A 16,204-nucleotide genomic window follows, 5' to 3' on the forward strand; every position below is an offset into this window, starting at 1 on the left:
TCAGATTCCTTTCTTCTCTGGAAGTAAGCAGTTGGGAATAAAAAGCAGTAAGTCTGCAGTTGACTCACAAGCCCTCCAGGCAATCACAGGCTTCCCTCTTTAGCAAGGCCTCAAGAGATGAACATGTCTTGCATACCACAGTTGCTGCTACTTGGAATTACTGGGAGAAGTAAAGGAGAGAGGGAAAGACATTTGGGGAGTGAATATTAAGGCAGTGTTAGAAGGGTGAGGTTGAAGACCAGAGCAGGATCTGGTGAAGCAGAAGTGAGAAGGTGGAAATTCCCCTGAGGATCAAAATTGCTGGGCTTCCCTGGGTTGGGAAGATCCCCTGGAGGAGGGCATGGCAACCCACTTGAGTATTCTTGCCTGGAGAATCCCCACAGGCAGAGGAGCTTGGTGGGCTACAGTCCATGGGGTTGCAAAGAGTGAGACAACTAATCACAGCACAGGAGGAAACATGATATGGTCCACGTGTTCCCAACAAGTGTGATATGTCATCCCCCATAGTGCCCTCCAGGAACAATGGGGAATCTTAGGGTGTTTTTCCCCTCCACACCAATTCCATGGACCATTTGCATCAGGATCATGTTAAACCTTGGGTTCCTGGGACCAACTCCAGACTTACTGAGCCAATCACTAGGACCCAGGAATCTGCATTTTGACAAACCATCCTGGTCACTGTCATGCAATGAAATGCTGGAAAACCACTGTCTTAGTAGAGTGTAAATCTCTGGTAAATATGTGTAATTTGAAAAAAAAAAAAAAAAAAGATTCTCAGGCACTCCACTAGGAAGAGGAAAACAAGGTCTGGCTAAGAAACATTGATCTAACATTTTCAACTAGGGATAATGAGGTCCAGAAGACAGGAAGAGGTATATCATCTATTGAGTGTTAACTATGCAAGGCCTTGTGTTAAGCAGAAGCTTTAGTTACCTAGTTTAATCTCACAGCTTCATAAGGTAGATGCTAACCTAGTTTTACAACTGAGACGAGGCACTGAGAGGCTAACTTCCCCAGAGTTGGATCCAGATCCAAGAACTGCCGGTCTTAACCTTGACTAGTCGTTTTCTTCTCTGCTTCTTCACAGAAAATGAGCAGAGGCCACCACTCACTACTGGACAGCGTGTCCTGCAAGGGCCTCACCTTCCTAATCCATAAAATAGGTTGGGGGTGTGCTGTCCTGAATGATTTTCAAGATCCTGAACTCCTAACTGTACAGTCAGTCCTCTGGTTTCCGCCCCCCGCCCCAACCACTTGCAGATGGGTTCAAACTGCAAAAGACTTCATCTCTTCTTTCCAAAACATCCCTGCCATTTATCTTTTCTACCTCTCACTCCACCTTAGTTCCTAAAGTTCTTGGGAGAGAGAGTCCCTAAGCAGAGAACCCTCAACAGCCTCAGTCCTAGGCCCAGAGAAATGTGTACCCTTCACTCCCCTGTTCATTCTCAGTGCCCAGAGCTGGGGTCTCCCCAGCACCACCACCCCCTTCCAAGGACATAGTAGCCTAAGAGAATACTTAAGATCAAAATAGCATTCTGCAGTTTTCAAAGGTTTTTACTTACATGATCTTATTTGGTCCTCACAACAGGCCTGCCAAAAAAGGAGGGATCACTATCTCGTTTTACAGAAGGCTCAGAAATAACATGGCCCCTTAACAGCCAGTTGGTGATGCCAGGTGGGACCTCCTGCCTCCCTGTGCACTCTTGCCAGGTGCACACAGTCTGCCCACCGATGTGCACGGGATGCCAGAATCAGGTGCATTTTCATCTAAGCCCTCAGTGTCCTTGGGTGGAAGAAAGAAAGTGTGGGTGTTGATTAGCTATGAAACCATCACCAACTGTGTTAGAAACAGTTTAGAAAAGGGGACATGGAGAGGTCAAGAAAAATTGTATTAATGGGTGGCAGGACTGGGTTGCATTAATCATTCCCAACACTGCCCCTCGGCGGTCTTGCACCCAGTATCCAACAGTCAGCCCCGAAGTGGGTGATGGTGGTGGCGGCAAGTGACAGGCAGAATATTTTTGAAGAGGTCATTGCTTACACTTCACTAGCCCAAGAGGACTTCAGCTCCTCTGGTATTTACTTTCCCTCTTTATGGCTAGTTTGAGACAGTCTAAAATTGGAATCCAGCACCTAGAGATAGAATGAGGTGAGGATGCAGGTATGTTCACACAACAATTTACGGACAGGTTAACTTTACAAGCTTTACGCTTCCTGAGGGTCGGGGACCCTTCTTATCCTTCAAGATTCGGAGGGAAGAGGAGGGAGGGAAGGCTGTGACTCCATCAGCCAATGGGTTCAAGGTTTACCCTTTGCCCTCTGCCTACTCAGCTAGGGGTTCCCGGAAGAATGAGATCGTGGCGCATTTAGAAAACCTTTCCTCCATCAACCCCCTTCGGTTCCCAGGATGCAAACATTTTTCCAGGTGCCTGCGGCTTCCCTCCCTCCCTCCAAGGAGGTAAAAAGAACCCAAATCCCAGAACTCCCCATTCTCTCACGATCCCTTGGCTGCAGTACCTCGGCTAGGAGGACAGGATGGTCACTGAGGGGGACAGCCAGACATACTCCGCAGACCATACTCCGCTTCCTTCTCTGACTCGTTGGATGCCCGGCTCCGGAGTAGCCCGCCTCCCTGTGCGGCACCTCCCGCCACCCCCGCAGACACATGGGCTCTCGACTCGCCGCCTCCGCTTCCTCCTGTTCCGAGTCTCCCCCATCCCGCCGGGCGGTATGCTGCGTGGCGCGGCGCGTGGGCGTGCTGCGGGGCGACCATGGCTGTAGACTGTTACCTCCGGTTCCCACAGTAACAATCGAAAGCCACGGTTGCCCTGGAGACGCGGGGGCGGGGCGCGCGCTGCTGACGGCACCACGGCAGCTCCGGTTGGGCTGACGTCAGGACCGCGGGGTGGGGGGACGGTGGGGGGACGGCGGCGGTGCGGGAGGAGGGTGGCGCTCGCTGCAGGGACGGGGCTCTGGGCTCTTGGGGCTCTGCGAAGTGCGTGTGGGCCGGCAGCCCCTCAGTAGCCCCTGGGTACTGGGGACGGGACGGTCCAATGGCGGTGCCCACGCTGGATCAGCACCGCGGACAGCGGCGGCGCGGGCAGCGAGCGCGGGGCTGAGGGATCTTCGGGGACCGAGGGGCCGGGGGCGCGGCGGGTGGCCGGGTCCGCGGTCCTGGGGCGGGGCCAGGCGTCGGTGGCCGTGACTGGAGACTGTTACTGAGGGCGGCCCGGGCAGTAAGCAGTCTAGAGCCAAGGTGCCGGCGCGCTGCCCGGGCAGGGTGGCTCCGTCGCCCGCAGCTGGGGGCGCTGCTGCTCTTCCTGCCCCGCGTCTCCAACCCTTCTCGGCCCCGGCGCTAGCGGACAGGCACGCGGCCCTTGACGTCAAAACCCTGTGACGTCAAAGATGTCCCTGCGGAGAGGCACTTCCGGCTGCGGGGAGGGGGAGGGGCGGGTGATGGGGGCGGGGCGGGGCAGTCAGGCCGAGGCCCCGCCCCCGCCTGGTCCTGAGAGGACAGCTCCTCATGCGGAGGCGGGAAGTTGGGGGCGCTGAGGGACCAGCTCGACGGGACGGGGAGGGGGCGCCCCGGTTGAATGAGGGGAGGGATCCCGAGAAGCTGCGGTAGGGGGGCGGGTAGGTGGGCGTCTGTCTCTCGCCGGCGCCCCAGCTCAGCAGACTGGGGGCAGCGAGGCTGAGTCACCGCTCTGCGGGGAGGAGAGGAAGGGGCGCGTCTCCTGGGGCGCCAGCACCTTCGTCCCACTTTCTTGGGAGGATGGCGCAGGAGCCCCAGGAAAAGCCGCAGGGACTCAGGTCGGTCCTCTAATCGATGCTCCTCCGAAGTGGTTGCGTCTCCATCCGGGCGCAGGCAGGTGCTGCTCGGGGTTCTGCGTACGCCTCTGGCTCCAGCTTTAGCAGTTGCGGGGGGACCCTCGTGCCCTCCACCCTGTCCCCAACCCCACCCCTTTGGGTCCCCTCTAACCTGCTGCCTGTTGGTCTCCTCCTTACCTTCCAGTCCATGTCCGTGCATCGTCCATCTGTCGCCCATTGGTCGGTCGGTCCCGCTTACCTGTCGGCTGTGTTGCGCCCGCGCCCGCTCGCCTCCCGCAGCCGGGCTGGCGCGGCGGCTTTTATAGGCGCGCGTAGTACTCGTGCGGCGGCTCATTCATGCGGCCGCGGCTCCTACACACTGACGCGTTGCCGACGTCAGCAGGGAATTTAGGAAACGGGAAGAGGGGCTATTTATAGTGGCGAGGCGGGGGGGTGGGGTGGGGTGGTGGGGACTGAGGCGATGGGGAGCTGGGAAGGGGAGGAGGGCGCACGGAAGCAGGAACGGGGAGGGGAGCTCGCGCCCCCCCGTACGGGTCTACAAGGGGTTAACTTTCCGGAACTGCGGGCTGGGGGCCAGCGCGAGGACAGTGCAGGGAGTGTGGCCAGGCCCATTATAAATGTATTCACTCTGAGACATCTGGGGGCTCAACCCCAGCCCACCCCCCGGCTTTCCAGGGTCCTCACCCAGTAGCCCCCACTCCGACTCCTCAATTCCTGGACTCGACGGTTCTGTGACATCACTGGATGCCCTGCGGTGGCGGCGTTATACCCCGCAAGGCTATTGCGGTGTCATCACCCTTGGGCGGGGGCGGGGGGGGTGAGGAAAAAAAGCTGGACCCCCGGAGGGGCCTGTGACATCACCTAAAACGGTGGTGTTAGGGACATGAGGGAAAGAGAGGGGAGTCCAGGGGATTGTAGGAGGAGGCTGGGCATGGAAGAAAAGGCTCAATGGGAATCCAGGAGCTAGAGACCCGAGGGAAGGGAGAAAAGTTGAGGAGGGTGACTTGGACTCCCCAGAAATGAGCAAGAGGGTGCTCTATGGGGGAGGTGGGGGAAAGGTGGCAGGAGAAGGGAGAGAAAGGAAGCCTCAGTAAGTGGAAGGGAGGAAGACCAGACCACAGTTTCAGAGCCTGACTCCCAGCAAACCTCATTTAGGACCCATCTGTGGAAGGAGGGACTTTGGCAGCTCAGCAGAGAAGAATCTGGGGGGAGGGTAGCTGGGCTGAGACCCCTTCCTGGAGGAGTAAGAGTTCCTGTAGGTCAGAATTGGTAAGAAGAGTCCATGCTATATTAGGCAAAGTTCTCCTGGACAGGAGTAGGGAAATGAATGAACGAATGGTCCTGGCGGAGCCTAGCTCAATCAATTGAGGAAAGTTCTAAATGAGGGAGGGGAGTGTGTTCAGAGAGAGGAGCTGGGTTAGGGTGGAGGGAAGGCAAGGCCAGGCCAGGACAGGTGGAACTAGGGAGGGAGGGAGAGGTCAAAGATTAAAGGCAGCTAGGTTGGGGGCAGGTATGTCAGACCCTTCCATACAGATGTAAGGACAGTGTGAAGGGAGGGACTGGGGGAACAGGAATCTGGGAAGATTGTTGAAGAAAAAAACAGTGGCACAGAGGACCCTGGGGTGGGTCTACAGTGGACAGATGCCACTGCACGGAGACCGGGCTGATTGGATCCTTGTGGGGCTAGGATCTGGCCTCATCAGGGGGAGGAAAGATGACAGCAGAAATGGAGTCAAAGAGGTCCTGCATACCCTTTACCATCTGGCCACCTGGAGTTCTCAGTTTTGGGCCTCCACTAGTTCTCTTCCCCAGGAATGTCTTCCTGTCTGGGGGAGAACTCCTATTCATCCATCAAAGCCCAGATCTAAGAGCACTTCACAGGAGTCTCCTGCCTCCCTGCCCAGCATTCTGTACACTTTCCCACCTCAGTATGGCAGCACATCTCTCCGCCAAGATGTCGATGGATGTCCACCTCCCCCGGAGGCTCTCAGCTCCGGAGCCCACAATTTTCATTTTTGGAACCTCACTATTTCCCTAGTGAGCACCCTAAGGCAGCGGTTAGGGAGACGGAAAAGAGGACTGTGATCAGATGTACCCAGAACACAGAGGGGAAACAGGGTAAAGACTCTGGACGCAATGGAAATCAGAAGAACCTGTGGGGACCAGGAGCCGCCTCCTAGCTGAGAAAAGGGAGCCTCTGGGGGGCGCCCGAGACCTTGGTGTCTGTTTGGGACCGCGGGTGGCCGCGCCGGCCGCCCCTCAATGAATGACTCAGCCACTATCTCTGGCGGGGGCGTGGGGGCGGAGGATGGCGCGGGGCGGAGGGAGGTTGGTGAATGCGGCCCCCACGGCCCAGCGGCCCTGCGCGGTTGCTAAGCTCTCCAAGGCCTCGGAGAGACGCGATCTGGGCGAACCTCATCGGTTACTATGGTAACTCTGCGCCCCAGCCTCTCGCGCTCGGCGGCTGAGCGAGGCGCAGCCAATCAGAAGCTGCAGGCGTTCTTGGGGACCCACTCCTACCCTCCACGTGTGGGCGGGGGTCAGGAGGTGCGGGGAAGAGGCGGAGCGTGGGCTGCGGAGGCCCACTCAGCCTCACAGACGCTGGCTGCCGGCCTGATGTGCTGGGGCGGCGCGGGGACACTTCCGGAGTTAGCTGTGCAAGCGCTCGCGCTCCAGCGCCGGGTTCCCTCCCTCCTAGAGGGGGCGTCACCTGCAAGAATTGGACCTTCACGTGGGGTGCAGGACCTTGCTGGGGATCCCGGGCTCCAGGCCCTCCTGTGATTTTCTCTCGACGAGGTCGTTCAAGCTGGTCGTCCCTCAACACGGCTCACACGGGAAATCTGGGGGCTTGGGTCGCTTCTGTGGGACCCCCAAGAGGCGCTGTCCAGCCATTTCCAGTCACCTTTCCTGGGGGCCCTGTAGAGGCCTGCAAGTTCAGGGTGGGGTTTTGGGTACCACCTCTGCCCAGGTCATGGAGGGCTCTATATGGCAGTACCCTGAGTATGACAGAAAGCCGGGTCTTGGACTCCGGAAGGGGATAGGTGTGTGTCTGCAAACATGAGCTCTCACGGGTGTAAATGCCTGGAGGGGGTCTGGGTGCAAACGGGTCTATTCTGTGCATACCTATCCCACGTGGCTGAGTGAGGTTGGGTGTACTGGGCGGGGGGGGGGGGGGGCGTGTACAAATGGACAGTGCCATCCAGGGATATCTAATGACAGCCCCTTAAGAGCTTGTCTATCTTCTTCCTTGGGATTTCGAAAGCCTCCTCCCTTGAAGGCCGGACTTATCTGAATTGGGGCAATGTCAGAATTTAGAAATATGTACACAGGAACATTCAGCTCAAAACCCCGGTTTTTGTGGGGCTCGCAGGTCCGGGGCTGGGGCCTCCAGGTGGGCACATCTGGGAGGCTGAATCTGAGAACAGGCCCCCCTCCTGAGTCCAGTTCGGCATCTGCGAGCCTCCATCTCAGGTGCGCAGGAAGGAGGCCGTGGCTGTGCCGCGCAAAGTCCCGCACGGCCGCGAGGTGGCGCCATAGCTGCAGCAGCGCCCGCCGGCCCGGGCCGCTCCAGATAAGAGTGTGCGGAAAGCGCGGCGGGGCTGAGACGCGACCAGGACGCGGGGAGGACGGACCAGCAGGACAGACCGACCGGGGGCCCGGCGGGCGGAGGGCAGCGCAGCGCAGCCACGTCCCCCCCTGGATCCGCCGGCAGCCGGGCCCGGGGCTTCCGACATGCCCCCCAGGTGGGTCCTAGGGCTGGGGACCGGGGAGGGACAGGGGACCCGAACAGCCCGGTCCTCGCGCGCTGGCCGCCTGGGGCGCATCCTCCGGCGCGGGCGCCCCCAACGCGGCTGGCGTTCAGGGCTCCGGGTGTCACCCCTAGAGGACTCAGGACCGCCGGGCCGCTGCTCTGCGCCGGGTTCACGGCGGGGTCAGCGGCCCGGGGCCGGCTCTGCCCGCACATGGGCTGGAGAGGCGAGGGGAAGGGAAGGGGAGCTGGCGGGCGGGGCTGGCAGGGGCGCTGCCCTGGCACAGCGCAGCGCCTGGCAGCGGGGCGGGTGGGGCGCCGACTAGGAGCTGCCACCGCCGCGGGGAGGGAAGCCCGGCAGGGCTGCGGCCGCAGGTAACGGGCCGCGCGCGAGGCCCTGGGGACCAGGCAGCGAATGGGGTCGGGCGGGCGAGCGTACGGCCGGGGAGCTCAGGGCTCGGTTCAGGCCCGGCGGCCGCTTGGCAGCCGAAATTGGGGGCCGAGAGGAAAAGCTGGGAGCCGAGGGACTGGGGCTGGCGCGCTCCTCCCGGCCTGTCTGAAGTTGGGAAACTTTTCCCCAAGTTTGGGGCGGCGGAGTTCCCGTGGAGAAGGGGCCGAGGGGAGCCGGGGAGGGAGGCGCCGAGCCCGCGAATGCAGAGCGGAGGCCGAGGCCGGGGCCGGGACGCGGGTGGGGCGCAGGCCAGGGTCAGGGCCGCAGCCGGCTGTGCGCCGTGCCCGCCCGGGGCGCTGCCCCCTCCCTCCCCTGGGAGCTGCGTGGCTCCCCCCTCCCCCCCACCTGCTTCCTGCCTCAGCCTCCTGCCCCGATATAACGCCCTCCCCGCGCCGGGCCGGCCTTCGTGCTCTGCCCGCCACGGCAGCCGCTGCCTCCGCTTCCCGCGCCACGGCCGCCGCCCGGGGCCCCAACCGAGGGTCTGACAGCCCCCGGCCAGGGCGGCGCCACGGCGGGCACCGCATTGCCCTCCTCCGGACCTCTTCCCCCAACTGGGGCAACTTCTCTGGAGGCGGGAGGCGCTTTTTCACTCGGCTCCCTTGTATCCCACTTGGGCAAACTTCTCAGCCCTGAATGACTTTTCCTGAAGCGGACATTTTCCTCAAATCGGGTAACTGTTTCCACAAGGGTCGCTTCGCCGGAATAGTTTTCTCCTCGGAAGCCCCCAGAACCCAGGCAGAGTGCCCGGCTGCATCCGGGCCTGGGGGTGCCGGCCAGCCTGGCCTCCTCTCCGCCGGCCGGTCTCAGCTCCTTCTTCTGGTCCAGGCCGGCCGGCCCAGGCGCCCATTCTTGGAGGCCGCGGATTCTCCGCCCGTGCCCAGGCCGCCGTGCTCCATGCCCCTGCCCCTGCCCAGCTGAGGGGAAGGGGAAGTGCCGGGGAGAAGCGCCGGGCTGGGTGCAGGCAGCGAGGGCTCGGTGCGGCTCTGACCCAGCCGGTGTGTGTCCCCGCAGGAGAGTGTGCTGGGCAGACGATGCTGGACACGATGGAGGCGCCCGGCCACTCCAGGCAGCTGCTGCTGCAGCTCAACAACCAGCGCACCAAGGGCTTCTTGTGCGACGTGATCATCGTGGTGCAGAACGCCCTCTTCCGCGCGCACAAAAACGTGCTGGCGGCCAGCAGCGCCTACCTCAAGTCCCTGGTGGTGCACGACAACCTGCTCAACCTGGACCATGACATGGTGAGCCCGGCCGTGTTCCGCCTGGTGCTGGACTTCATCTACACCGGCCGCCTGGCGGATGGCGCGGAGGCTGCGGCGGCGGCCGCCGTGGCCCCGGGGGCCGAGCCGAGCCTGGGCGCCGTGCTGGCCGCCGCCAGCTACCTGCAGATCCCCGACCTCGTGGCGCTGTGCAAGAAACGCCTCAAGCGCCACGGCAAGTACTGCCACCTGCGGGGCGGCGGCGGCGGCGGCGGCGGCTACGCACCCTACGGGAGGCCGGGCCGGGGCCTGCGGGCCGCCACGCCCGTCATCCAGGCCTGCTACTCGTCCCCCGCCGGGCCTCCGCCGCCGCCCACCGCTGAGCCGCCGTCGGGCCCTGAGGCCGCTGTGAACACGCACTGCGCCGAGCTGTACGCCTCGGGTCCCGGCCCGGCCGCCGCGCTCTGCGCCCCGGAGCGCCGCTGCTCCCCACTCTGCGGCCTGGACCTGTCAAAGAAAAGCCCGCCGGGCTCCGCGCCTCCCGAGCGACCGCCGGGGGAGCGAGAGCTGCCCCCGCGCCCAGACAGCCCTCCCAGCGCCGGCCCCGCCGCCTACAAGGAGCCACCGCTCACCCTGCCGCCGCTGCCGCCACTGCCCTTCCAGAAGCTGGAGGAGGCCGGACCGCCTCCGGATCCGTTCCGAGGTGGCGGCGGCAGCCCGGGATCCGAGCCCCCCGGCCGCCCCGACGGGCCCAGCCTCCTCTACCGCTGGATGAAGCACGAGCCAGGCCTGGGCAGCTACGGCGACGAGCTGGGCCGTGAGCGCGGCTCCCCCAGCGAACGCTGCGAGGAGCGCGGCGGGGACCCGTCCGTCTCGCCCGGGGGGCCTCCGCTCGGCCTGGCGCCTCCGCCGCGCTACGCGGGCAGCTTGGACGGGCCTGGCGCGGGCGGCGACGGCGACGACTACAAGAGCAGCAGCGAGGAGACGGGCAGCAGCGAGGACCCCAGCCCGCCCGGCGGCCACCTCGAGGGCTACCCGTGCCCGCACCTGGCCTACGGCGAGCCCGAGAGCTTCGGCGACAACCTGTACGTGTGCATCCCGTGCGGAAAGGGCTTCCCCAGCTCGGAGCAGCTGAACGCGCACGTGGAGGCGCACGTGGAGGAGGAGGAGGCGCTGTACGGCCGGGCCGAGGCGGCGGAGGTGGCCGCGGGCGCCGCCGGCCTCGGGCCCCCCTTTGGCGGCGGTGGGGACAAGGTGGCCGGGGCCCCGGGGGGCCTGGGCGAGCTGCTGCGGCCGTACCGCTGCGCGTCGTGCGACAAGAGCTACAAGGACCCGGCCACGCTGCGGCAGCACGAGAAGACGCACTGGCTGACGCGGCCCTACCCCTGCACCATCTGCGGGAAGAAGTTCACGCAGCGCGGGACCATGACGCGCCACATGCGCAGCCACCTGGGCCTCAAGCCCTTCGCGTGCGACGCGTGCGGCATGCGCTTCACGCGCCAGTACCGCCTCACCGAGCACATGCGCATCCACTCGGGCGAGAAGCCCTACGAGTGCCAGGTGTGCGGCGGCAAGTTCGCCCAGCAGCGCAACCTCATCAGTCACATGAAGATGCACGCTGTGGGCGGCGCGGCCGGCGCGGCCGGGGCGCTGGCGGGGCTGGGGGGGCTCCCCGGCGTCCCGGGCCCCGACGGCAAGGGCAAGCTCGACTTTCCCGAGGGCGTCTTTGCTGTGGCGCGCCTCACGGCCGAACAGCTCAGCCTGAAGCAGCAGGACAAGGCGGCTGCGGCCGAGCTGCTGGCTCAGACCACCCACTTCCTGCACGACCCCAAGGTGGCGCTCGAGAGCCTCTACCCGCTGGCCAAGTTCACCGCGGAGCTGGGCCTCAGCCCCGACAAGGCGGCCGAGGTGCTGAGCCAGGGCGCGCACCTGGCCGCCGGCCCCGACGGCCGGACCATCGACCGTTTCTCTCCCACCTAGTGCGCCTCTGGCCTCCGCGTGGCCCCGGCCCGCGCCCCCAGGCGGCGGCGGCGGCCACCAGCAGGCGGGTGCCCCCTTCCCCTCCCCGCGCCCGGATGACAGTAGCAGCCCCGGCAGCGTCGCCGCAGGGGCGGCGGCCTCACCTGGCCTCACTGCTTTGTGCCTTAGCCCGGGGGTGGGGGTGGGGGAGGAAGCCCCGGGACGGGGGTGGGTTGGGGGAAGGGAGATTTATATTTTTGATATCAGCTTTGACCAAAGGAGACCCCCGGCCCTTCTCCGCCTCTTCCTGTGGTTCGTTGGCCCCCACCCCCCCGGCTCCGTGCTGCTCTTGGCGGGGGGAGGGGTGCCACTGTTGGGGCGCTCCCAGCCCTACCTCCGGCCCTTGCGACCACACCCATTCTCACTGTGAATCTCCCCGCTGGGGTCGGAGCGTCGGGCAGAGCTGGGGAGCGGGGAGGGGACTGAGCCGGCCGGAGGGCCCCCCGCCCCAGCCCCCGCCCGCCCCGGGACGGATAATGTGAAGTTCCTCATTTTGCACAAGTGGCACTAGCCCCAGGGCTAACCTTTCCCGCCCTCTGGAGTCAGAGGGCTGAGACAGCCCTGGCCTACCCGGTCTCCCACTCCCGCGGTGGTCCCCCCTCCCTTCCCTGGGGCCCCGGACCATATTTATTGCATGCGCCCTGGGCGGCCCCCCCACCCCGAGCCCAGGCTGGGCTGGGCTGGAACGTGGTCTCTTTAGCTCCCTCCTCCTCGTTTGTATATTTCCTACCTTGTACACAGGCTCTTCCAGAGCCGCTTCCATTTTCTATACTCGAACCAAACAGCAATAAAGCAGTAACCAAGGACCCTGGACCCAGCGGCTCTCTTTGCCCTGCACAAGGAGCTGGGTGGGGCGCACGGGGGCGGGTGCTGGGGCCAGAAGCAGCACCCTCAGACAGGTGCAGTGGCTTGGCCCTTCCCTCCCCGGCCCCCGAGACAGGTCAGCAACAGTTCAGGTATGTTTTATAACTAAAAATTTATTCAGGAAACAAAACCAGGGCTGCAAATGGAACAGAAAGGAGGGATGGGGTCTCCCACCCACCCAGTCATTAACCTTCATCCTGCAGAAGGGATCTCAAAGGAGAGGCCAGGGACCCTATACCCCAAAGCCCAGTCTTCTGAGCCCTGTACCCTCAAATCACTGGCTGTGGCTCTCCTGCTCCCCGTCTTTCTGGCATAGTCTTGGGCTTTGGGGAGGGCACTGCCTTGCTCCCACCGTCTGGGCAGGCTGTGTAGTCAGTCAGGGGCCTCTGGGGGACTCCCTCACAGGTCCGGTTAAGACTGACTCCTGGCTTCGCCTCCAAACCCTGTCTTCCCCTAAGTCCTCCTCCAGCCCTGACCCTGGCCTGGGAGAACATAGTGCCAGCAGGAAGCCTCCGGCGGGAGACTGAACACAGGTGCCAGCTAGAAGCAACAAAGAGCTCCAAGCATAGCCAGAGGGCTCCTGTGCCTTCTAGGGCGGAGCTATCCACGGGGTGCACGCCCCAGGTCAGGCAGTGCTCCTCGTGGGCATTGGCCTGCCCTACCCTCAGGGTTTCTCAGAGCACAGGGGCCTGGGAAAGGAGGTCAGGGGCAGGAAAGCGACATTAGGTTCCTGCCACAGGTACCACAGAAGAGAGAGAAGCTCCACAGCAAGGGACTGAGGGGCCAGGAAGGTGAGAGGGATGGACTAGAAAGGCGGTGAGGAGGAGTGGGATGGTTCAGGAGGGAGAGAGGGAGGGGGACTTGGGAAGAAATGTTGTTAAGTAGGAAGAGAGCAAAAGGAAGGCCATTGAGGGGAGAGGGAGCAGGCAAAGGCAACCCAGGAGGCACGGGCCTGAGAGGGCAGACAGCCCTTCCCTACAGACCCAGGACCAACTGAGGGGAGAGCAGGTGGCAAAGCACAGGGGCCCCAGGCGGCAGGGCAGCAGGGAGAAGAACAGCGGGGTGGGGGGAGAAGAGCGGAGGGCCTGGGGCTGCTGTTCAGAACCCAACTGGGGCTCCTGGGGGCATCCAGGCCTCAGGGAGACAGACCTCCTGGGCACTCTCCTCACAGCATGACCAAGGCCTCTTGGACACTTTTGGGTCAGGGCTTCTGAAGACTGAGGGGACCCATGGTTTCACCTGCATCTGATGGAAATGCTAACCCCGCCCTGTGCCACCTCCAGCTGAGAAAGTGGCTGCATCTCCGGGCTAAGAGGCCTTCCGTCGGCCCTTGACCTGGACAGAGGGAGGGAGAAAGGCTGGGCACGGGGCGGCCCATCTGGCTCGCCCGCCTGCCGTCACTGTAGCCAGCCACCTCCCTGCTAAATCCTGGCAGCCCAGGAGGGTCCCAGCACTTCCGCCCACCCCTTAGGAGGGGCTCTGTGAGGAGCAGCTCCCCCACAGCACGGCCACGGCGTGGGTTGGAAGAGGATGGTTTATTGTCTGGGTGGATTGGTGGCTCAGGCACGTGGGCATCTTCTGTGCTACACCGGGCGCCTGGCGGCCTTCTCGGGAACGCTTCCGTGAGGGGGGAGCTGCGCCCCCTCAGCCCACCTGGGCCCACGTGAGGAAGGCCGGGATGTCCCGCACAGGCACGTTCCTGGTCAGCGCCTTCACACGCAGGTTCCGGTCATCCGTCAACAGCACCACCTCCCTCAGTAGCCGGATGGGCTCCTCTGTGGGCATGAGAGAGCACGGGGATTCACTGAGGGCAGGATGCGGAGGCCCTGGCTGCCTCTCCTCTTCTGGAGGGGAAAGCGGGCCTGGGGGCTCAAGGCCAACCATTTCTTGGCCCTCCCACAGGGCCTTCCCCTCACAGACCATGAGCAGAGGGCACCCCTCCCCTGTGGGCCGAGGGAGGACCGTCACGGGCTGGGGTTGGCCTTCTGCTATGCACCCCTGCCCCCCGCATGGTACTGGGCCACCTCATGCCCGGTGAGCCCCCCAGCCCGCCAGCTTCCGCAGACCCCTCTTCTCAGGACTCTGAGCTGAGGCAGGAGAAGAAGCCTCCTGTCCCTTCTGACTGCAGGGCTAGTTCTGGGCTCGTAAGACTCTTCTGCATCATCTTGCCTGCTCCAAGGCCAGCAGACTGATGCTTGAGGTATTCAGAAGTAGGAAATGCAAGATGGAATATGAAACGTATCCAGGGCTCCCAGGATGTGAGGAGGGGTGCTAACTCTGAGGAGAGGAGGGCAAGGGTCCCCCGGCAGAGGCCAGCCAAGATGGCCCTGAGGCTAGAGCCCAAAGATTCCCACCATTAAATAAAAGTAATCCATGTCTGTGGCATAAACCTCTTAAGCACAGAACAAGGAAGGTAAAAGTTGATTGTCCTCCCCGTGATCTTCCTCATGTCTCTGTCTTGTCCCAGGGTAAGCTGTGTATATTTCCAGATTTCTTTATGCACATTTACAAGTCTAGATACTTGTCACATAAGCTTTTTTCCTGTAATGTTACAGTCATACTAGCCGTACTTACTTCACTGAAATTCTAAAGATCTTTCTATGTCAGCACAAACAGAGCGCCTTCATTCTTTTTAGATGACTTTTTTTTTTAAAGCAGGATGTCTTTCCCCCTAATTCCTTAACCTTTTAATACTAATGTATCGGGGAGAATTTAAACTGGGGCCAAGGACTCTCACAAGTGACATCCCCACCCCCATTAAGGCCCCCCGGGTGGCAGGTCCACTCCTCATCCTCAGGCAGGCAGGCAGCGAGGCCCAGGAAATGTCCTGTAGGGCTTCCTGACCACGGGGCCCTGGCGGGGCTGGGGGACTGCAAATATCCATGTCGGACCTGAGCAGTTTCAGGCTTGCCAGCTCCAGGCAGGGAGGCTGTGAGCTGGCTGTCAGCCGTGGGAGGAGTCTGGGGGAAGAGGGAGGAGAGGCTCTCGGGGCTGATGGCGGTGAAAGAAGGGGAGCGGCGGAAGGAGGGTGTGGTGGGAGGTGAGCGGCCGTGGCGGGCTGAGAGGGCAAGGAAGGCGGCCCTGGGCCGAGGAGATGCTCTGAGATGGGCAGCTTGGGGGTGTGGGCGGGGCGGGGCAGGGTGACGGGCAGTGCCCTGCGGGGCTCGCAGTGGGCGGCCCAGGTCTGTCCATGGCCCCACTGCTCCTGCCCTGGGACTCAGACCAGGAGAGTCCCAGGCCTCGTGGCGGCCAACCGAGGCCCGGCGTTGCTGGCAGGGGTCTGCAGGGGTTTCTGTGGATACTTTGAGACATTTTGAACAATAAACATCCTCTGTTTTGACACTGGTAACTTCACTTTGTTAGAAACCAGAGACTGTCATCCTGTCAGGCCCCATCCGCCATAATCCACATGATTTTAAAATTCAACATCGTTTACACATAAACATTTGGTGATGGTTTCTCTGTGAATCTGACAAGTTAATCTGCTAAGAATTCACACTGACAAATGGGGTTTGATTACACCAGCCGTTGCTGATGTAATTCTGATAGGGGCGGGCCCCAGGATGCCAATGGGTTCCTGTAGGCTGTTGGGGGTGAAGTGGGGGGTGGGGAGACTAGGGCCAAAGCCAAAATGTGTCTCTGCGGAGAAAGAAACAGCTCTGAGCCTGGGTGGGGCCACAGCGGTATCTGAACCATACTTCCCAACAAGGCCTTCTGCAGTCCTGCCGGCCTCGCCCTCAGAAGGTGCCCCTCTAGGAAGCGGCCTGGGGGCAGAGCCCCACCACCCCCTGCTGGGCTCAGCCAGGCTCCTCTTTGCCACTCGGACGCTCCGGATCCGCCCCTTAGGGACAGTGCAGGCGCACCAGGTAGCAGGACCCCTCTGAGGAACAGCAGCTGTGGGCGCGTTACCCGCCTCAGGTACAGGGGTGTGAGCAGCATGCGCGGCGCTGAAGCGGGTGGGCGGAGGGCTGGAGGGAAGACAGTCCCAGGCCCGCCTGGCAGCAGGGCGGGAAAAGCGAGCAGAGACGAGCTGGGCAACCTCAATGCAGAGAAGAGGACAAGAAGGCCACAGACATGCAGACAAGAGACCAAGAGGTG

At 62.5% G+C, this 16,204-nt stretch overlaps 2 protein-coding genes across 5 annotated transcripts in view; one reads left to right on the plus strand and one right to left on the minus strand.

Moving 5' to 3' along the window:
• Positions 1-7,398: 7,398 nt before the first annotated feature.
• On the plus strand, positions 7,399-12,055 carry HIC1 (HIC ZBTB transcriptional repressor 1). The gene is made up of 2 exons (XM_043903378.1): positions 7,399-7,571; positions 9,039-12,055. The coding sequence occupies exon 2, from the start codon at positions 9,059-9,061 to the stop codon at positions 11,201-11,203; it is 2,145 nt and encodes a 714-aa protein (XP_043759313.1). The 5' UTR covers positions 7,399-7,571; positions 9,039-9,058; the 3' UTR covers positions 11,204-12,055.
• Positions 12,056-12,199: 144 nt separating this feature from the next.
• The window catches only part of SMG6 (SMG6 nonsense mediated mRNA decay factor), a 196,577-nt gene continuing 192,572 nt past the window's right edge, over positions 12,200-16,204 (minus strand). For all 4 annotated transcript variants that reach the window (XM_043903370.1, XM_043903371.1, XM_043903372.1 and 1 more), the window contains one exon: positions 12,200-13,881. In XM_043903370.1, the coding sequence (XP_043759305.1) occupies positions 13,751-13,881 (131 nt within the window). In that variant the 3' untranslated portion in view covers positions 12,200-13,750. The remainder of the gene's footprint in view (positions 13,882-16,204) is intronic.

The sequence above is a fragment of the Cervus elaphus genome, chromosome 5, assembly GCF_910594005.1.
Source record: "Cervus elaphus chromosome 5, mCerEla1.1, whole genome shotgun sequence".
Taxonomy (NCBI): domain Eukaryota; kingdom Metazoa; phylum Chordata; class Mammalia; order Artiodactyla; family Cervidae; genus Cervus; species Cervus elaphus.

Excerpts from the sequence above, each read along its gene's own strand:
- HIC1 (XM_043903378.1), top strand. The coding sequence starts at position 9,059 with ATGCTGGACACGATGGAGGCGCCCGGCCACTCCAGGCAGCTGCTGCTG.